Source organism: Trichomycterus rosablanca, chromosome 15 (genome assembly GCF_030014385.1).
Source record: "Trichomycterus rosablanca isolate fTriRos1 chromosome 15, fTriRos1.hap1, whole genome shotgun sequence".
Lineage (NCBI taxonomy): Eukaryota > Metazoa > Chordata > Actinopteri > Siluriformes > Trichomycteridae > Trichomycterus > Trichomycterus rosablanca.
Window position 1 is genome coordinate 9,307,666 of NC_086002.1, and position 22,520 is coordinate 9,330,185.

The 22,520-nt window shown below is 39.2% G+C and overlaps 1 protein-coding gene across 1 annotated transcript in view; it reads left to right on the forward strand.

Annotated features, from left to right (window-relative positions):
• Positions 1 to 22,520, forward strand: part of grin2bb (glutamate receptor, ionotropic, N-methyl D-aspartate 2B, genome duplicate b) — a 144,217-nt gene that overhangs the window by 96,609 nt on the left and 25,088 nt on the right. The window contains exons 6-8 of the mRNA XM_063009807.1: positions 18,411 to 18,525; positions 18,740 to 18,948; positions 20,310 to 20,481. Coding sequence (XP_062865877.1) covers positions 18,411 to 18,525; positions 18,740 to 18,948; positions 20,310 to 20,481 — 496 coding nt within the window. The remainder of the gene's footprint in view (positions 1 to 18,410; positions 18,526 to 18,739; positions 18,949 to 20,309; positions 20,482 to 22,520) is intronic.

A 22,520-nucleotide genomic window follows, 5' to 3' on the forward strand; every position in this document is an offset into this window, starting at 1 on the left:
TAAAACCACCTCCTTGTTTCTACACTCACTGTCCATTTTATCAGCTCCACTTACCATATAGAAGCACTTTGTAGTTCTACAATTACTGATTGTAGTCCATCTGTTTCTCTACATATTTTTAGCCTGCTTTCACCCTGTTCTTCAATGGTCAGGACCCCCACAGGACTACCACAGAGCAGGTATTATTTAGGTGGTGGATCATTCTCAGCACTGCAGTGACAATGACATGGTGGTGGTGTGTTAGTGTGTGTTGTGCTGGTATGAGTGGATCAGACACAGCAGTGCTGCTGGAGTTGTTAAATACCGTGTCCACTCACTGTCCACTCTATTAGACACTCCTACCTAGTTGGTCCACCTTGTAGATGTAAAGTCAGAGACGATCGCTCATCTATTGCTGCTGTTTGAGTTGGCCATCTTCTAGACCTTCATCAGTGGTCACAGGACGCTGCACATGGGGCACTGTTGGCTGGATGTTTTTGGTTGGTGGACTATTCTCAGTCCAGCAGTGACAGTGAGGTGTTTAAAAACTCCATCAGCGCTGCTGTGTTTTATCCACTCATACCAGAATGATCCACCACCCAGATAATACCTACTCTGTGGTGGTCCTGGGAGAGTCCTGACCGTTGAAGAACAGCATGAAAGGGGGCTAACAAAGCATGCAGAGTAACAGATGGACTACAGTCAGTAATTGTAGAACTATAAAGTGCTTCTATATGGAAAGTGAAGCTGATAAAATGGACAATGTGTGTAGAAACAAGGAGGTGGTTTTAATTTATGGCTGATTGGTGTATGTTCTTCCTTTTTAACATATTTCCTTTGTCTTTTCCTTAATACAGATACAGATGTTTCAATGTTTCATTCTGGAATGCAAAAAATCTTATCTTTATGGTAGGGCACACTTGATTTGAGCAATTAATTTAGTCTAGTACTTTCTACAGTTTACCCATAGATCATACAGTGTTGAGCCAAGACCCTGCTTTGCCTGCCTTTGGTGGATCCTTATTTTAAACCCAGTTATGATTCCCTCACTGTTTACCAGTTCATCTGCTTATTGTGGAATGTTTTAAAACAGTTCAACTTGAATATTCTATTAACTTTTGGCTTTTATTTTGCCCCGTCCTGTTTTATAATTAGATTTTTGGTAATGATTAGATAGTTAAGTCACAATTTAGTTACATAAGGCAGTTATGTGGTTTGGCAATACTTTAGTATTATAATGACCCCTTTCCTATTGCTTCATTTTTTTTTTTCTTTTAAGTGGATTAGTCAGATAATAGATACCAGTCTCTCAACATCACACACTAACTTTTACTCACACCAAGAAAGTGAGTTTGGTATAATTGGGTTTATATTCAGCATTTTAGAGCAAGTCAAATACTTGGTTAATTTAAAAATGAATTCAATTTAGAGATTTATAGATGAAATATAATTGCTTAACTTATTAGCAGTTTGTTAAATTAGATTGTTGATTATAAACATCCCTTCAGGTTGTAATCATTATGATAATGAAGTCTGATCAATTGCAGTTTAATTTTCAGCAATGATTCCACTTAAATATTTTAATCCCTTTGTGTCTGTTAACATTAAACTGAATATACAATATGTCTGTTAATCAACCTGAATAACAGAAATAACAGCACTACAGTAATTTGGGAAAAGATAAGATTATTATAGAGGCACATTCTGTCCTTATAATGAAGGATCCAATAGAAAAATGACAGATTTCAATTGTCCGTTAAGTTTTACTTATGTTTAAAGATTCACACTCCGTCCTAAACCACAGTGACAAGTCTGCATGATGTCCTTATCCAAATGATTTTTGGATGTTGCTTATGTATTTATCTGTTGACCCTGTCTGCCTGAATTTGACCCCAGCTACGGAATTTTGACTATGTTTCCTAGACAAACCTTAACCAAGAGTTTGCTGGTGTTATGCATTTGTCCTGCCTCTTCTGTCTGCCCAATAGCTATCTATACCTATTACTTTCCAACGTGTTTCCAACGTGCAAGTCAGTAATAAGCTAAATGTGTGAAAATACCAAAACAATACAAAATGTCAATTCTTCAGTTAGGCCTTCTGGCATGTTTTGTAGTTGCAGCCCACCTTAATCGTACTGGATCCACCCCAGTGTCTCTTACACACCAGTGTGAAAAAAAGAGTAACTGAGTATCTAGTGTGTATCTACTGCAAATGATCTTTTAGCCCTCCAGGCTGACTCTCATAGCCAGCGGGGTCTACTGGTGGCAGACAACTGAACATTAGTCTTGAATCTAATCTCCTGATCTCAGTTCTATCTAATAAGTACCATACACATTTATCAATTTTATTTATTCATTTTACTAGCCTCAGAACCCAGCTAAAAACAAAGGAAGCCAATGTCCTGGCTGATGTGACAGATGTTCACTCATTACACTGACCCCTGTTAAATCTGTTTTTTTAATGGTAAATTAGACAATAAAGTGATCATTATTCTTTCTGGGACATGTTAAATTGGTAAACTGTCAGGGTTGACGTAAAGCTCTAGAGGTCACTCTGATAAAGACGTACCAGGCTATGTAAACATGACAGATGGAGAGAGGGATGTCAGAATTCAATGGGGTTTATGTGTTCTTCCTCTCAGAGTGTTCATTTTTCTTGATGCCCCAGTTATGTGTTTGTTTTGATAATGAAACTAGTCCATACATGCGTCTGTGCAGCGGAACAGTGGTCACAAGGTGAAGCTCTCTGATTAGAAGAATGATTGCGAGCAGCATTACACACTTCTATCAGCGTTTTATACTTGGGGACAGTGGTAGTCTAGAGGGTAGAGCTTTGGGCTATAAACTGAAAGGTTGAGAATTCGAATCCCAGCTTTGCCATGCAGCCCCTGTTGGGCCCTTGAGCAAGGCCCTCTCAGCTCCAGGGGCTCCATACAATGGCTGCACCCTGCACTCTGACCCCAGCTTCCAAACAAGCTGGGATACACGAAGAAATAATTTTGTTGTACTGTAGGTCTGTAGATGTATAAATGTCACCTCACAGCAAGAAGGTCCTGCGATTGATTCCCAGGTGTGTGGAGTGTGGAGTTTGCCTGTTCTCCCCATGTCTGCTCCCACAGTCCAAACTCATGCAAGTTAGGTGAATTGGAGATACAAAATTGTCCATGACTGTGTTTGACATTAAAAACTTAAAACTGATTAATCTTGTGTAACCAGTAATTACCATGACACTGGTGTCCTTTTATGAATAACCGAAGTGTGTAAAACATGACGTTGAAATCCTAATAAATAAATATTTGTTCACCTAGCTTTGTGAGGCTTCTCTAAAGATCTAAAGATAATAACAATACATGTAGATAATAATACTATAGATGTATGTTATTAATATTATTATCTGTATATTACTTTAACAGAGAATTTTGAAGCAGTCTCCAGTGTAGATGTTCTCAGTGTTGGGAGTATATGTAATAAACAAATGTGTAGTGCAAGGGTGCCCACACTTTCGTGGCTTGAGATCTACTATTTCAGTCGACAGGTCATAGTGATCTACTTTTTAAGGTTGGCCTCATCCTTTTAAAAAAAAGCTTTGAAGCTTTTTTAAATGCGCTTCTGTTCCTATATTGATATTCAGCTTTACAAGGCAAGCAAGTGAAAAATCACACTAACCTTATTCTGAATGATGTCTGTCAGGTTTATTTAGTCTGGACAGTAGCTGCTGATACCAATTCTCAAGCAGCATCCAAGTGATTATCAGTAAGGGTGGACCAATATTTACACTTAATTATTTTAATGTTGAAAAAGGCTGAATCACACAGGCTGATTCACACAGGCTTTTTGTTTCTTTGTGCTTGGTTGCTCACTCATCTTCACAAACAGTGTAGGTTACAAAAGAAAAAATGCAAAAAATGGTGCAAACTGGCTACTGATGTATGAAAACTTCCTAGATTAGTGGCGCTTTAGGTGGGCTGAGGTGTAGTTATGGTAACAAACCGCAAATTAAAGAAACAGTGGCCACATTTTATGTCAATCACGTTGACCTGTTTGAATGAGGCGCGATCTACCAGCATGCACTGTGTGATCAACTGGTAGATCGCGATTGATGTATTGGGCACACCTGGTGTAGTGCAAGTTCAAATAATTTCAAATAAGTCGGCTGCCTTGTAACATTGCAGATGTGCAGATGATTTTGTGCCAAGTGGGGGCCTATGTGATCATATAAAACACCAGGTGGTTTAGAAAATTTGAGGACAGAGAATAAAATAGAACCTAACAATATTAATCTGATTAGCTGGGTTCTTGTTTACACAAACATTTAGTAAACCAGGACCTTAGTCTCCAGATAATCCAGGAATTTAATACCACCTGCTCTTATACTTTGGCATTTCACTAGAACAGAACTTAATGCTGCGTGAAACCCTGATTGCTGTAGACAGTATTCTACCATGTCCCTGTATCGATCTGTCTGAATTTTCAGAGAGAGATTTATTAAACTGCTGAATCATGTCCCAATAAATTTCTCCCCAGAAGATGAAAAAAGTAATAGGCAGATGGAGGGGTGTTGGGGCAACAGTGTGGGCAAGAAGGATGCTGTCGGATTCTTTCTCTCTTTTTTCTGGTGAGATATTGTTCCTATGGCAACACAGCAGATTGCTAGGAAATCACTGTGGTTGTGGGCACCATGGTAACACATTTCATATGCCAGTGAGTCTCTCTCACTCACTGTCTCTCGCCCTCTCTCTCTTCCTCTCTCTCTCTCAAATCATGATACATGTGCATCGGTCATAACACGTACATGCACGCTCGCACCGCAGTCAAAGTGCATTCGCGATGCTCTGTAGTCGAGCACCGAGTGCTTGTATCGGTGAATGTAGGTTTACACACAGAAACCTGTCTCAGTTGCCGTGGCAGCCGTTGTAGATGGGTATGTGTGCTGAATCCTAACACGTACCACACTGTATTCAAGTACTCAAATTTGTTTCGCCTCCGTGTTCTATACAGTTCTGCTTTAGTGGTGAAGCTATGTTGTTGTGACTGACTGTAAATGTATGAAGCATCTAACATCTTAATCTGTCTCTCTCACACACACTAACACTCTAACACTCAGTCTTTTTGTCTCCCACTCCGCGTTTCACTTGTTTCTTGCACGGTGAGTCGTTTTTCTGAGGCTGAGTGTTGTCATGGTGATGGCAGCCCACAGATCGAGAGAAGTTGGGAGGATTTGGAGGGAGCTACGTAGGAGCTTGCACTGGCACTGTCACAAACTTGTTGACACACACTGAATTGCTTTGGCTGCTGCCTTTTGGCGCTCTTATGAACAGAGTAAAGCAAGCGGTGTACAGCAGAAAACAGGAAATGCATATAAAGTTAGGTCTTATGCTGTCCTTTATGTTCTTGTGGGTTTTGATCACAAACACTCGCAGAGTCAAAATGCACATGTTGAGTCGTAACGATTATTCCTGAATGGCTGCAGTGTTCTAACCCCCCCCCCAACCTTCGTCAACCATCGCACAGAAACCATTGCGAAAGCTCTTGACAACCTAAAATAACATAATTAACGTTGTGCACATCATACGATGCAATTTTGCTGATTGAAAATATTACTTCAAAAAGATAATACAGTCCGATCCCACCTGAGCCGATTCTGTTAGCACGTTATATAAATTCATGGTTCACTGTCGTAAATCATAAGCGGTTCTTGCTATTGATGTAGATATGAACAGAAAACGTTACTTTACAGAGCCAAGCAGAGACAAAAGTACATCAGTTGATAAATTCGTTAGTTCAGGATCATTTGCTCTGACTGACAGAAAACTTTTAGCTCCATAGACAGAACGAGTCTGACTCGGTTACCGCTCTGTGGTAATAACCAGTTTAATTAAGCCTGAGCTTTTTGAGGTAAGCGAGTCACACAAAATGTCCAGTAGTAGCTGGTGTTCATTTAAACCCGTGACATTCATTAATAACAGTAAAAACAGAGAGATGACTGAGAAGAGAAACTTACGCTGCGCTTAAAATGAATTGACTCCTGAATCACTTATATCGATACTGTGAACAGAGCATCTCTCTTAAAGACACACACACGTAGTTACTTTTGTCACCGTCATTGCTTTTGTCACCGGTTATCTTCACTGTTAGCCCTTAACTGTTTTAAGGGTTTTTTCATACTGAACTGGATAACATTAAACGTGCGTGTGTGGTCAGTTAGACTAATCAAATATGTCTCCCGTGGGTGAAAAAGGAATTGCTTTAGTTTTAGAAGTAAAAAAATCTTGTAATGCCGCGCCCCCCCAGACAGGTTGAAAACCCCTATTCTAACACACAAATGCACATTGGCTCAGTTAACAATACATTATTTGCCCTACTTGACTTGAATTGATATTAAATTAAATTGTTTCCCTTTTCCCCTTGTTTACTAATTAAAAAATTTAATTAATTATTATGTATTTCTATCAGGACCTCATATTTTTATATGTGAATGTACAGTACATGTACAGTACATGCTCGGGTGGCACAGTGGCTTGGTCGGGCTGGGTTAATATTCCAGGTAAAGCGGTCCGGGTCCTTTCTCTTTGGGGTTTTAATGTTCTCCCCGTGTTTCCTCCGGGAGCTCCGGTTTCCTCCCGCAGTCAAAAAACATGCAAGTGAGGTGAATTGGAGATACCAGAGAATGTAAAACATGATGTTAAAATCCTAATAAATGAATATTTCCATCAGGACCTGTCATTAATGTAATTAATGTGTGTAAAACAAACAAAAAAAAATGTCCATCATGACCTCATATTTTAATTTGTGAATGTACAGTATATGCTGTGGCTTGGTTGGTAGCACTGTCACTTCACAGCAAGAAGGTCCTGGGTTAATATTGCTGGTAAAGCGGTCCTTTCTGTTTGGGGTTTTATGTTCTCCCTTTGTTTCTTCCGGGAGCTCTGGTTTCCTCCCACAGTCAAAAAACATGCACGTGAGGTGAATTGAAGATACCAGAGAATGTAAAACATGACGTTAAAATCATAAAAAATAAAGAAATATTTCCTTCAGGACCTCATATTTTTAATATGTGAATGTACAGTATATGCTGCAGGGTGGCTTGGTTGGTAGAAATGTTGCCTTACAGCAAGAAGGTCCTGGGTTCGATTTTCAGGTGAAGCGGTCTGGGTCCTTTCTGTGTGGGGTTTCATGTTCTCCCAGTGCCGGGTGGGTTTCTTTTGGGTGCTCCAGTTTCCTCTCACGGTCCGAAGACATGCAGTCAGGTTAACTGGAGATACTAAAATTGGCCTAGATGTAAATGTGTGTGTGTGTGTGTGTGTGTGTGTTTGTGTGTGTGTGTGTGTTTGACCTGTGATGGACAGGCGACCTGCCCAGGGTGTTCCTACCTTTCTCCCAGTGAACTGTACCCGCTGCAACCCTGAATAGGATAAAGTGGTGGTAAAACAGACAATGAACGAATGAATGATGTATAAAGGCAGCAATCAATAACAAATACGTGCGTGCTTCAAAAAGTTTCCACACTTTTTAAACTCTATTTATTACGAATTTATTACATCACTTTTCTACATAGTCACCTTCTGATGCATTTTCCCAGCGTTGTACCAACTTTTTAATGCCATCAGCAAAAAATGTTTTTGGTTGAGCGTGTAGCCACTGAAAAACAGCTGGTTTCACATCATCATCAAAGCTTCTTTAAGCGTCCAAAAAGGTGGAAATCAGATGGCGCTGAATCAGGACTGTAAGCTCTCTCTCAGTCTCTCAGACACGACCAATTACTACTCCTCACACCCTCAGCATTTCCAACCAAAATTCTAAAGTGCGGAAACTTTTTGAAGATCCCTCGTACATTTATCCATAATTAAATCCAGGATAAGGTAATACAAGGTAAAGCACATGAAATGCAGCAAACAGCATCAAGTAATTGTCAAGTCTGACAATTTAGAGATTGATGCCATATGCTACATACGCATATGCAAATTTAACAGAAGTGTTTCAAAAGCAAATCATTTGACTGTTACATATTCGCTCTATTCGACAAAGCTTCTTCCAGCTGTGCACAGCTGAAGAACAGACTTACGAGGACTAGGCTCATGCTTATCAGGCTCCCATACATCACTAAAAAGCTCAGAATGATACAGGATACAGCTGTCAGAGTGATACAGGAATGCTTTATATTCATCCTGAATGAAAAAGCTACAATATACACAGATAACCCTTAAATACTATACAAAGTAATGACATTAAAAATGATTTAATATGGTTGGTCTTGTTGGCCAACCGAAAATGTTTCTGAGTTTAGTTTTTTGCCAATTCCAACCCTCATATGATAACTCTCAATCAAACTCTAAATCAGGCTACCTGCAAAACACATTAAGCCCACTAACTGTTGTATCAAACTTCTGTCTGTGCAGCTTTACAGAGAAGCTTCTTCACACCCACAACTGGCTAGTGTCCATGATTGACAGGAAACAGGGCAATGTTACTGCAATTATCTTATCTTGTATCCTTGGCTGTGGATTCCTCACTTTCTGTGATTTAAACCTTGCAACCCCAGGCTAAATGCTCTGCTGTTAAACCACTGGGACCATCCTTAATTACTGACCTTGGTTATAGTTTTTTATAGCGCCTGCCAGTGGGGTCATTATCTGAGTCAGTTTGATCCATATTGTGTTTGACGGGCTGAGACGCAGTCATTAGAGGCACTAAAAATGGTCTTTGTCAGGATTAAAATTGAAAAGGGGTTAAATTCAAGACAAGCTCCATATTTCCAAGCTTGTAATGGTTCTGTCAGATAATACGTCTACATGTCATTTTATACAGAGTGACATTTTTGACAAGTTGTCTGTTTAAGTGCAAAAGTTCTTGGAGAATCTTTATAATCTGAAAGACAAATGACCAGTGCTAGAGTGAGGAGGTCAGCATTACAAAAAGCACATGTGGACCACTGGACCATGCAATATTTGTACTCATAGGGTCTATCTGAAAACCTAGTGAGCTTTCTACGTAAGAAGTAGTCTGTCTAAATTCTTAGATACCTTAAGATGCTGCCTACTGAGGTGCCTTATTTCAAAGCTATAATCTGACTGAATAACGAGGAAGCATCCGATGCTTCCTTAGCGGTGAAGACAATCCCAGCATTCAGCATTCTCACAAAAATGATAAATGTGGCGGACGAATGCGAATCAACAAACATTCTCATTGATTTTTCATTTCTATAAAGGTGCACAAGTGTAATTTATTTGCAAATTCAGGCTTGTCAGTGACAATTTAACCATTTTTGGTACACGGAGGGAGCTGTTAGCTGGCATGTTAGTGGGTTGTATCGCCTCAGCCCATTGGTTTAAATGGCCTGAGGCTAACTGTGTTAGCTTAGTAATCACTGTCTATGTAGTGTGTCTAAATAATCCGATTTATAAGTCAATGTCTTATTAGAATTCTCTCTAGGTAGGCAGTAGGCAACAAGGCAGCTCACTAGGTTTTCAGACAGGCCAATAGTCTCATGACAGCGTTCCACCCAGGGCTAAAATGTGTGACATTTAATGCCAACATAATCAGGTAGATTAACAAAGATGGAGGAGGAATGTTACTGCCAATCTGTATTATTACTCTTACCCAGATTAGCAGGGCATATTAGTAGTGGAACAAACTTGATATCTTTGGGCAGGGTAAAGACTGTCCTGCTGACCACTTGTGGTCCAAATGCACCTTGCTCAATATGCTGTATGTATTTTGCATTTTTCCAAAATTTTTCTCCCAATCTAGTCATATCCAATTACCCAACTGCATTTCACTTCCTCTTTACTGTTGCTGACTTCCACTCTGATCGAGAAGAGTCGTGACTAACACATGTAGCCAACTGCATCTTTTCACCTGCATAAGGGGGGTTCATACGGGGATTGGTCACACAACAACCTCCATCATCCCCCATCCCTGTGCAGGCGCCATCGATCAGCCAGCAGAGGTCATAATTGCATTAGTTATGAGGGATCCCCTCTGTCATTCGCCAGATGGACGTGCCAATCACTGTCCATGTAGGCACCCAGAAGGTCAGTAACAGAGCTGAGATTCGAACTCATGACTTCGAGATGTCAGCTCTGGTGTGATAGCCTGTTTTACCACTGTGCCACCTGAGCGCCCCTTGCCACACATTCTTTATGTATAAAGCAAACTAAGAAGAGTCAATCCAAGCTTATGGCTGAGCAGTTTAGGGGTAAGGGCCTTGTTCAAGGGCTCTGGGGTTCTCTAAATGTGTTTACAGACCATTAACTCAAACACGGCTACATATGATTGAGTGGACGAGAGTGCTACCTCTGCAGCGATGTTTGTTAAGCACTTGACTTCAGGATCTAATCAGGTCATCATTTAGGTAGGAGGCATGATTGTGAATCTGATTATAATAGTGCTCCGTGCCTGGCATCTAGCACCGCATGAGTCCACACATATTAACCTGCTTGCATTCAGTTTCTCAGGGTGTGGTATGCCAGGCTCATCGTTTTTGTCATAAGTAGTCTTAGCAATGAGGTCAAGACAAGACAACTTAAACTAGTTATGGTTAAGCCCAGACCTCTGTTTTTCTAACATGTAGTGCCAGAGGACAGTTGTTGCTATGGAAATATGGATTAAGTGTGTGATTTACATACTTCGTGGAGTAAGCTGGAACATGCTGTCCATAAGCAAACACTTCTTCAAATAGATCTGTGGCATACAGCCAACATTTTATACAGTGTTTAAGCTTTTAGAAACCACGCAAGTGTAGGTTTGATCCAGAAAGTCACTTCTGCCATGTCAGTAACTTTTAATGTTTGTATAACTTGTAATTTGTCATATTTGAGGTATGCAAATAAAAAAAAGAACAGCTTTTGGATTGTAATGACTTAAAATGTTTATTATTTAAATATATACACTCGTAAAGGCAGAACAAACACAAGTAGCACTACACTGAGTGCTTGTAAACTACTGAATCACAAAAGAAAATCATCTTTTTATTATTGACATTAATTTTTGTCATTCCATTTATATTATATAGTATATATATATATATATATATAATTGGATATTTTCTGTGTTCTAAATCATTATCAAGTATAACAGCTAAGTCCTAAATGCTACTTCCTTTACATTAAATGCATTAAAAGATTAAACAGAATACACTGCACCGAATGTTGGATACAATGAGATTAGAGATTTAGCCACAAACAGAAGCATTTAATAACCGTTGTGTTACGTTTTGTTCTTTACACATTCATGCGATTTTGAATGGTGTTATTTAAAAGTATACACCGATCAGCCATAACATTAAAACCACCACACTGTCCATTTTTATCAGCTCCACTTACCATATAGAAGCACTTTGTAGTTCTACAATTACTGACTGTAGTCCATCTATTTCTCTACATACTTTTTTTTAATGGTTAGGACCCCCACAGCAGGTATTATTTAGGTGGTGGATCATTCTCAGCACTGCAGTGACACTGACATGGTGGTGGTGTGTTAGTGTGTGTTGTGCTGGTATGAGTGGATCAGACACAGCAGCGCTGCTGGAGTTTTTAAATACCGTGTCCACTCACTGTCCACTCTATTAGACACTCCTACCTAGTTGGTCCACCTTGTAGATGTAAAGTCAGAGACGATCGCTCATCTATTGCGGCTGTTTGAGTTGGTCATCTTCTAGACCTTCATCAGTGGTCACAGGACGCTGCCCACAGGGCGCTGTTGGCTGGATGTTTTTGGTTGGTGGACTGTTTTCAGTCCAGCAGTGACAGTGAGATATTTAAAAACTCCATCAGCATTGCTGTGTCTTATCCACTCATACCAGCACAACACACACTAACACACCACCACCATGTCAGTGTCACTGCAGTGCTGAGAATGATCCACCACCAAAATAATACCTGCTCTGTGGTGGTCCTGGGAGGGTCCTGACCATTGAAGAACAGCATGAAAGGGGGCTAAGCATGCAGAGAAACAGATGGACTACAGTCAGTAATTGTAAAACTACAAAGTGCTTCTGTATGGTAAGTAAAGCTGATAAAATGGACTGTGAGTGTAGAAACAAGGAGGTGGTTTTAACGTTATGGCTGATCAGTGTATATTAAATGTCAATTATTTAGACCCCTTCACTTCTATTATTGGTCACATCTTTATTAAGGTTGCAGTTTCTCAATTAGATTGTGTCAACTGCATATTGATGAATGCTAAGTTTTGAGTTTTGCCTAAAGTCACAGTTTATCTAACTTCCTTCCCCTGTTGTTTTTACCTCTTTTTTGCGTGTTCAAGTATTAATTAGGAGGGTCAGACCACCTTTATCCCACCATAATTTAAACCATGATCCAGATTAAGTGAGTAAAACTCAAAAGTGGTTTTTAACCATTAGGTAGGAATAATGAAAATTAATTACATTGAAGCAGATAAGTTTGTTCTGACTGTGCAGAAATTAATTCAAAGCTTATAGTCTGATAAAACTCAAGTGAAGTAATGTTCTGCAAATGTAGTGCAGGAATGTAAGTTGTAATGTTCTTAGTGTCAGACACTATGAGGGATCTTCAAAAAGTTTCGGCACTTTCATAATTTTTTATTGGGAAATGGTGAGGACGGGAAGAGTAGTAATTGGTCGTGTCTAATTTCCACCTTTTTGGACCGCTCAAAGAAGCTTTAAGGGGAGGAAAATTTTCATGTGATGATGATGTGAAAACACACTTAAACAAAAACATTTTTTGCTAATGGCATTAAAAAGTTTTACAACGCTGGGAAAAATGCATCGGAAGGTGATTATGTAGAAAAGTGATGTCATTTGTTTTGGAAATTCTTAATCAATAGAGTTTAAGAAAAAGGGCAGAAACTTTTTGAAGAACACTCGTATATACAGCACAATAAATTGCTAATATGAACAGCCAAGCAAAGAACATTGGATCAAGTCAAAAATCTTACCAGCAGACTGTTAACCATATGTATGGTTTGCCAAAAGCAAGGTATATTTGTGCCCATTTGACAAAACAGTTGGACTGTGCCATGCCAAAGCTTAATGTTCCTACAACCAGCAGTTTAGAAATGTCCCTGGATCCAGAGAGGATTGCAGTTCTATATTAACATTTTTACATTTACATTTTCGGCATTTAGCAGAAGCTTTTATTTAAAGTGACTTACAGTACTGTGACAGTATATTGTCTAAGCAATTGAGGGTTAAGTGGCAACCTGGCAGTGGTGGGGCTTAAACCAGTGACCTTCCGATTACTAGTCCAGTACCTTAACCACTAGGCTACAACTGCCCTTTATAAGAAACTATTGTGTGTATTATTAAAGATTGCCTTCCTGAACACTGTCACTGAACAGCAATCCCACCCAGCAAATCTCCAGTTATTTCTTCTCTTTTATATTTTAAGGCTTGACCAGAAAATCGTAACCTAAGTTAGAGCCATGAACACAAAAAGCTGCACACAGCTCCAGAATTGTGTTATATATAAAAACGGCACAAGTTACTTACAAGTATTTTTTACTTTTCTAAAAATCACCTACATCCAGACTGAATGCATTTTGTTTTACATGGAATTGGAACAAACAACAAACATGCAATTTTGGGTCATAACTCTTTTTTCACAGCTCCCTGCCAGTAGCCTCAAGGCAGGTCTGTGCTGGAACATCCCTCTAGGAACTAGTGAAAGGGGAGATGAATTTTTCAATTTTTTGAATTTTTTTTTTTTACTTAAAATTTAGACTGCAGCCCAATGAAGTTGTTTTACATCAAATTTGTCAAACCATGTCTTTATGTACCTTGACTTGTCTGCACAATCATGCTGCCCCAAGAAACACAAAGTTTTGTTGCCATAAAGTTATGAATTATAGAGTTTTATATAATTAATTATATACAGATGTTAGCAATAGGTATTGCTGAAACACGTAAACTTAATAATAAGTGTAAAGGCAATAATTATGAGGAATTATTAATAGATTATTAAGGAAACTCAATAATTAGAATAAAATGTTCACATACTTTTGCCCATATACTATACATACACTGATCAGCCATAACATTAAAACCACCTCCTTGTTTCTACACTCACTGTCCATTTTATCAGCTCCACTTACCATATAGGAGCACTTTGTAGTTGTACAATTACTGACTGTAGTCCATTTGTTTCTCTGCACACTTTGTTAGCCCCCTTTCATGCTGTTCTTCAATGGTCAGGACTCTCTCAGGACCACCACAGAGCAGGTATTATTTAGGTGGTGGATCATTCTCAGCACTGCAGTGACACTGACATGGTGGTGGTGTGTTAGTATGTGTTGTGCTGGTATGAGTGGATCAGACACAGAAATGCTGATGGAGTTTTTAAACACCTCACTGTCACTGCTGGACTGAGAATAGTCCACCAACCAAAAATATATCCAGCCAACAGCGTCCTGTGACCAATGATTAAGGTCTAGAAGATGACCAACTCAAACAGCAGCAATAGATGAGCGATCGTCTCTGACTTTACATCCACAAGGTGAACCAACTAGGTAGGAGTGTCTAATAGAGTGGACAGTGAGTGGACACTGTATTTAAAAACTCCAGAAGCGCTGCTGTGTCTGATCCACTCATACCAGCACAACACACACTAACACACCACCACCATGTCAGTGTCACTGATCATTGAAGAACAGGGTGAAAGCAGGCTAAACAAGCATGGACTACAGTCAGTAATTGTAGAACTACAAAGTGCTTCTATATGGTAAGTGGAGCTGATAAAATGGACAATGTGTGTAGAAACAAGGAGGTGGTTTATAATGTTATGGCTGATCGGTGTATGAAGTCAACCTGAATTCCAACCTGAATTTTTTTTTTGTATTTTGCTCCGACTACACTATTTTTGTGTACCTGTGTTCATAAAATATATGACCTTAATAAGATAAACCTCCAGAGAATCTTCTTTGACTGAGCGAGGCGTATTTTATGGAGGAAATATGGCTTCAGTGGAATACTCTCTCTTCCCTAAAGTTTTTATCTGTCTGTCATATGGTCCAAATACACCAGCCATGTCACCCTCCACTGCTCTTCTTTCCTCTTGACTGGAGGTTTGAGGAGCAGGTCTTGGAGGAGAAAGCTTAGCAGGTTGCCTTTGGTGTACAGGCGTTCAGCCCTGGCAGCACTGCTGAGATGTGAGGCCGGGTAGGGAGCATTTAAAGCAGCTGTTCTTTTTTTTTAACCTGTGCAGAGGTTTGCCAGTGGTGTCTGCGGGCAAAAACATGATGGTCATGACTCTGTGGGTCAGCGTGGTTAGGAATGTTTTTCCTGACTAGTTCAGATTATCAGAAAAAAAACTACTTTTTTAAAAATGATACTTGAGTAAAGAAACAGTAAATCGTTTGTCCTATAATTAAGAGATTTAGGCTAGTAATTGATTATGCCTTTTAGGGAAGTGTATTTCAGGATATTCTAAGGACTGGCATGCCGGCATGGCATCTTCACAGACATGATTGGCTATGTCTGAGAAGTAGACGGCCAAATCCCTGTGATGGATTGGAGCCCTGTTCAGGGTTTTCCTGCTTTTGGCCCAGTGTCTCCTGGTGGAAGCTGACCAGCATAAAGCGATAAAGAGTATTTCAGAATGTTCTAAGCACAACACTTTTCTTTTATTCCTCCACCATTCTCCTGGCATCTTGCCCAGACAGTAGGACTGACTGTTGCAGTGGCAAGGAGGTGATTCCCTATTCAGCCATTCCACCCTTAGACAAAACTAATTATGTTTGTTAAGTGCCTCTTAGGCTGGTGGCACCACCAAGACTCACACTCAGCTGCCTGAGCACCCTAACATATTATGTTAGAGGAGAACAAAATAATCTAGATTCTTAAACATTTTAAACATCTAATGAATTTACTGAGTTATTAACACTTTTAACATTTTAAAATGTAACTTGAGTGAAGAAACAGTAAATCGTTTGTCCTATAATTAACATATTTACGCTAGTTAATTGATTATACTTTGGAGGGGAAGGCGGTTGCATATTATTTAAGAGAATTTCAGCATGTACTAAGCACAACACTACCCTTCTTTTATTCCTCTACCATTCACTCTGGCGTCTCAACCAGACAGTAGGACTGACTGTTGCAGTGGCAAAGAGGTGATTCCCTATTCAGCCATTCCACCCTTGGACAAAACTAATTATGTTTGTTAAGTGCCCCTCAGGCTAGTTTATGCTAGTTAAATGATTATACTTTGGAGGGGGAGGCAGTTGCATATTATTTAAGAGTATTTCAGCATGTACTAAGCACCACACTACTTTTTTTGTATGTTTCCACTATTCACCCTGGCAAAAAGGTGATTCCTTATCCAGCCATTATACCCTTGCACAAAGCTAATTATGTCTGTTAAGTGCCTCTCAGACCACCATCAAGACTCAAACTCAGCCGCCTGAGAACCCTAACATATTATATTAGAGGAGCACAAAATAATCTAGACTCTTAATCTTAATCTTTTTTTTTTTTTATCTATTTTTCCCCAATTTTTCTCCCCTATTCTAGTCGTGTCCAATTACCCTGATTGCGTCCTCTATACTGGTTCGACCCCTCACCGCTGACTGAGGACGCCTCTCAACTGACTTGCGCCCCCTCCAGTACGCAATCAGTACAGACTGCATTTTTCACCTGCACGAGTCGAGTTCATACACTAATGGACGCTGTGTACAGAGGGTCACACCCCCATCAGCATTATTTCTCAGCCCTGTGCAGGCGCCATCAGTCAGCCAGCAGGGGTCGCAGTTGTACCAGTTATGAGGACCTATGATCCGACTCTCTACCCTCTAAAACTGAACAACAGTCAATCGTTGTTCTTGCTGCCGCCCAACCCAGTCGGAAAGGCAGAGCTGAGATTCAATGCGATGCATTCAGAACCCCAACTCTGGTGCACTAGCGTACTTTACCGCTGCGCCACCTGAGCGGCTCTTAATCTTAATCTTAATCCTAATCCTTTTAAACATCTAATGGATTTACTGAGTAATTAAATGATCAAAAAGTAGGAAGTTGTTGTTCCCTATAGTACAACAATGTAAACATGCTCTCGAGCATATAACAGTGTTTTTAAGCTAATAGTGTTGTTATATAATGCTATGCTACTAGATTTAAGTTAAATAGGGTATCCAACAATCTCTAGGTCCAATGGTGCAAAGCGCATTCCCTTGAAAATATCACACCATTGACCAAGTATTTTTACGCTAAGTAATCACCTCATGAGCTCCAGGGTATTTATGTGAATGAACCAGGTTTGTACTCTCAGAAATATCATGTAATTATCAATTTTTAAATGGCTTGAGGGCTCTTTCTGTGAAATTGTTATGCATTCTTGAAGTCTGATTAATATTAGCAAATGGTTACCTGATTGTATTTGAACATGGATTAGGTAAAAATGGACTGATGTAAGGTCTCAGAGTTTGGGAGGCAAAGTTCCTGGAAACTGGGGTTGATTAGGTAGAGCAGTAGCATTTGGAGGAGAAGCAGCTAATGGAGCAGAATGTGTGTGACGCAAGAAGAATTACAGAGCTCAGCCCGCTGGCTCAGCCTCATTATTCCTATTTATTTCTTTGTAAATCACATTTCTGTAACATTTTCTTTTAAGTTTACAGCATTTTACACGTCCGCTACAGCCTGTGGTAGATTTATGCTGCAAGATTAAGTGCCAAGTTCAGATTTTTTGCTCAAAATCAAAATTTGTTTGTTATTTTCTTCATTCGTTTTTGATTTGACGCTTGTCTAAACTTATCATGCTGCTGAACTGACCCTCATGAGCATAGAAACACAGTGTTTTCTATCAAAGTGAATGAACTCACAATACACTGACAATACAGACAGTCCGATTTAACACATGGATTCGCTTTTCAAGCCAGATTGCTTTAAAGTCATAGCAAAAACTCTGACTGTTTCATCACAAAATCAAAACACTGAAAATCTGTGTGCCTGGTTTCTCTGAGGCAAACACACCCACACATAAACACACCTGACATCAGACTGATTCATAGCCACTGTCAAAAGTGGGTCAGCAGTTGTTTGTTACAAATTGTAGAGCCACCCAGAGAAAACAGGGGAAGATTATGCTTCACCAGTTTGCACTAATATGAGTATCTGTATTTCTAGTGCTTGAGGTGGATTATCTTCTAGTTCATTTCAGGGCAGAACTGACGCAAGTTCTCAGTAGGACCTTTTATAGAAAGCAGGAAAAAACTGTTTCAGTGTAACAGCAGCGTTATAGTCAAAACTATCTAAGTCAAGAGCAAGACAGTTTGGGCGGCACAGTGTTCATAATAGATGTGTTTTAAAAATCAATAACTACAAAATATGTAAAATTCTTACTTAAAGACAATTATAAAGTATTATTTAATCTCCCTTAACTGTTTATGTGTGTTCCAGGGTAGCAGTGTTTATTGTATAACTATTGTTACTTATATGCAGCCTGAACCTGAAATTTTTTTCTTCTCAGATACCTCATAAACGTAACGTTTGAGGGGCGCAATCTCTCCTTCAGCGAGGACGGATACCAGATGCACCCTAAGCTGGTTATTATTCTGCTGGATAAGGAGAGGCAGTGGGACAGGGTGAGAATTCCTTTTGCATTTTCTCTGTATTCTTTCCCTCTAACTTGTTCACGCATTTTACATTTCAATACACTACATCACAACTGCATACTTCACAACTAGCCTCACGCCTTTTTGCATCTTTCCTCTATTCAGTCATTGTAAAGTTGCATTGATCTGACTCTGACCTTTCTGTTATCTCCCACTTCAACATGTTTTCTTTTTACTCTCCCAGGTTGGCAAGTGGGAGAACGGCTCACTGACTATGAAGTACCACGTGTGGCCGCGTTTTGAACTGTACTCAGACGCCGAGGAGAGGGACGATGACCACCTGTCGATCGTCACACTGGAGGAGGCCCCGTTCGTCATTGTGGAGGACGTGGACCCCCTCAGTGGCACCTGCATGAGGAACACGGTCCCCTGCAGGAAGCAGCTTAAAGCTCTGTATGTGTCCAGTCGACCTGTTTAAACTATATATGCGGTTGTTTAAACTCTTAAGGGGTCTAAATTAAAAAAAGGAACAGTCGTTGCAAACTGAAACTCACTAACATGAAAAGAAACTGCTGAATTAGTGCAGTTTTTTTCTTTAAAGAGTGATACTGGTGATAAATGATCACTATTTACAAATAATGTGGAACCAAATGCACCCTTTTATAATAAGCACAAAATCTGAACCTCTGAGGAAAAGGTCTTGAGGAACTTGTTTTTCTTATTTAATGATTATGCTGTGGATGCTGCACAGCTACAGGGGCCTGGTGACCAGGATGTAAACTGCACCTCACAGTTTGTGAAGGTTTGGTATGTTTTCCCTGTGTCTCCATGGGTTTCTTTCTGAAAGTAAATGTGGTATTTTCTATGCAGCCTTGATTTTGCTTCTAAATGAATACCTGTCAGCCTAACATTAAAACTACGTCCTTGTTTCTACACTCAATGTCCATTTTATCAGCTCCACTTACCATATAGAAGCACTTTGTAGTTCTACAATTACTGACTGTAGTCCATCTGTTTCTCTACATACTCTCCTTTCACCATGTTCTTTAATGGTCAGGACCCCCACAGGACCACCACAGAGCTGGTATTATTTGGGTGGTGGATGATTCTCAGCACTGCAGTTACACTGACATGGTGGTGGTGTGTTAGTGTGTGTTGTGCTGGTATGAGTGGATCAGACACAGCAGCACTGCTGGAGTTTTTAAACACCATGTCCACTCACTGTCCACTCTATTAGACACTCCTACCTAGTTGGTCCACCTTGTAGATGTAAAGTCAGAGACGATCGCTCATCTATTGCTGCTGTTTGAGTTGGTCATCTTCTAGACCTTTGTCAGTGGTCACAGGACGCTGCCTACAGGGTGCTGTTGGTTGGATATTTTTGTTTGGTGGACTATTCTCAGTCCAGCAGGGACAATAAGGTGTTTAAATGTTTAATGTTTAAATAAGGTGTTGTAAATTGTAGCCGATTATCCATTCTCACTAAGACTAAGAGTGCTCTCCGTGTTGAAATTAAATATAAAAACCATGTAAATTTACATATTTAAATATGAAAATGTACATATTTTACAGATTTTAAGTTATTCTTGAAGTGTGATGTTCCTGTTATTGTGCTTTTAAACCTACCTTATCCCAGTTTGCCCTTAACAGACAGTCCCCACATCAACGAATGTTCTCGCAATGATTCGTTTGTACAGTTCAAGTCTACTTTATTTATTTTTCTGTCGCTTTACTCTTGGTAAACAACCTGTGTTGTAGCTATTTAACCTTTTCTCTCAGCTTTCTGTTAATGTTTTTATTTTTAACGTTTTCAGGAACCAAACAGTAGATTCAGGGATCTATATTAAGCGCTGTTGTAAGGGCTTCTGCATAGACATCCTCAAAAAGATCGCCAAATCTGTGAAATTCACATATGACCTCTACCTGGTGACCAACGGGAAACACGGCAAGAAGATCAACGGAACTTGGAATGGCTTGGTTGGCGAGGTAGGGTTGGATTTCTTATTTAATCGAGAAGTGCTTTGTTGGTTTATTTCTTTTAAACAGTTCAGATTTTTCAGGTATTATTTTCAGAAGTGAAATGTGGTAAATATGTTTGTTACACGTTTCTTTACCATATTTAAGTGTATTATACATAAATAAGTAATTTTATTACAGGATATTACATATATAATGTATAGAATAACTGATAATAATAACTACCAAAAAGCATTGGTCTAGATTAGCCACTTTATTATCAGGTGTTTGATTAACTATACTTTGGAAAGTAAAGTAAAATTATTTGTTAAATTAAATATTTTACAGGATAAATACAATTAATAACTGTTCAATGGAACATGTTACATATTTTAATCCTTCATGACGTATTTTCTTATGCGTTCTTAGATGCAGAACAGACTTAATTAATTAATAGATTTAAATAAAGCGGCTCTCAGGTCATTTTGCTGATCTGTGTGTAAATAATACTGTCTACAAGGCTGCATAATTAAGCTGAAATTACAAAGTAAATAGTATATTAACATCGGAATGTCTCTATTGGTGATGTTACTAAACTTACAAAATAATTAGTATGGTAGTGTGTAATGTACACACATATGATTATATTACTGGTGTAAATGCAATCAGCAATAACTGAAATATCACCTAAATCTTATAGTATAACAAATAGTGCAGGCTTATTTTTATATTATTTCAGAAAGTTCTTAGAAAGTAAGAATTTAAGTATATAATTATGTTTTCTGGTTTTAAAATTTTTTTTGTAAATTAATTAATTTAATTCAATCTAGTTTTTATTATCTAGGGCAGTTACTGTAACCATAATATATTTTAAACATTATTTTAATAATGTTAAAAAGAAGGCGTCTGATATTTTGTCTACATAATAATCATTAGCCTTTCCCCCTTAGCAATTCCCCTTGCACACACACACACACATACACCGATCAGCCATACCATTAAAACCACCTCCATGTTTCTACACTTACTGTCCATTATATCAGCTCCACTTACCATATAGAAGCCCTTTGTAGTTCTACAATTACTGACTGTAGTCCATCTGTTTCTCTACATACTTTTTTTAACCTGCTTTCACCCTGTTCTTCAATGGTCAGGACCACCACAGAGCGGGTATTATTTAGGTGGTGGATCATTCTCAGCACTGCAGTGACACTGACATGGTGGTGGTGTGTTAGTGTGTGTTGTGCTGGTATGAGTGGATCAGACACAACAGCGCTGCTGGAGTTTTTAAATACCGTGTCCACTCACTGTCCACTCTATTAGACACTCCTACCTAGTTGGTCCACCTTGTAGATGTAAAGTCAGAGATGATCGCTCATCTATTGCGGCTGTTTGAGTTGGTCATCTTCTAGACCTTCATCACAGGAGCGTCACAGGACGCTGCCTACAGGGCGCTGTTGGCTGGATGTTTTTGGTTGATGGACTATTCTCAGTCCAGCAGTGACAGTGATGTGTTTAAAAACTCCATCAGCATTGCTGTGTCTTATCCACTCATACCAGCACAACACACACTAACACACCACCACCATGTCAGTGTCACTGCAGTGCTGAGAATGATCCACCACCCAGATAACACCTGCTCTGTGGTGGTCCTGGGAGAGTCCTGACCATTAAAGAACAGCATGAAAGGGGGCTAACAAAGCATGCAGAGGAAGAGATGGACTACAGTCAGTAATTGTAGAACTACAAAGTGCTTTCATATCGTCAGTGGAGCTGATAAAAAAAACCTGCTTTAGTGTTTTTTTAATTTTATTATCATTGAATTTAATTTTTTTATTATTTTTGGATTTCTTGACAATAATGAATCTAAAACAGAAAAAGAAATATATTAACATTGATCATTAACCTAATTCCCCTTGCATACACACACACACTCATGTGCACACAAAAACTGGGAAGAAATATTAGGATGGACTGCTGCAGCTGTAAATTCAAATCTAATGTATCAATCAAAAACACCAGAGAAAGGAAAGCCATTGAAATAAAGGTGCCACAAAATAAATCCTTTA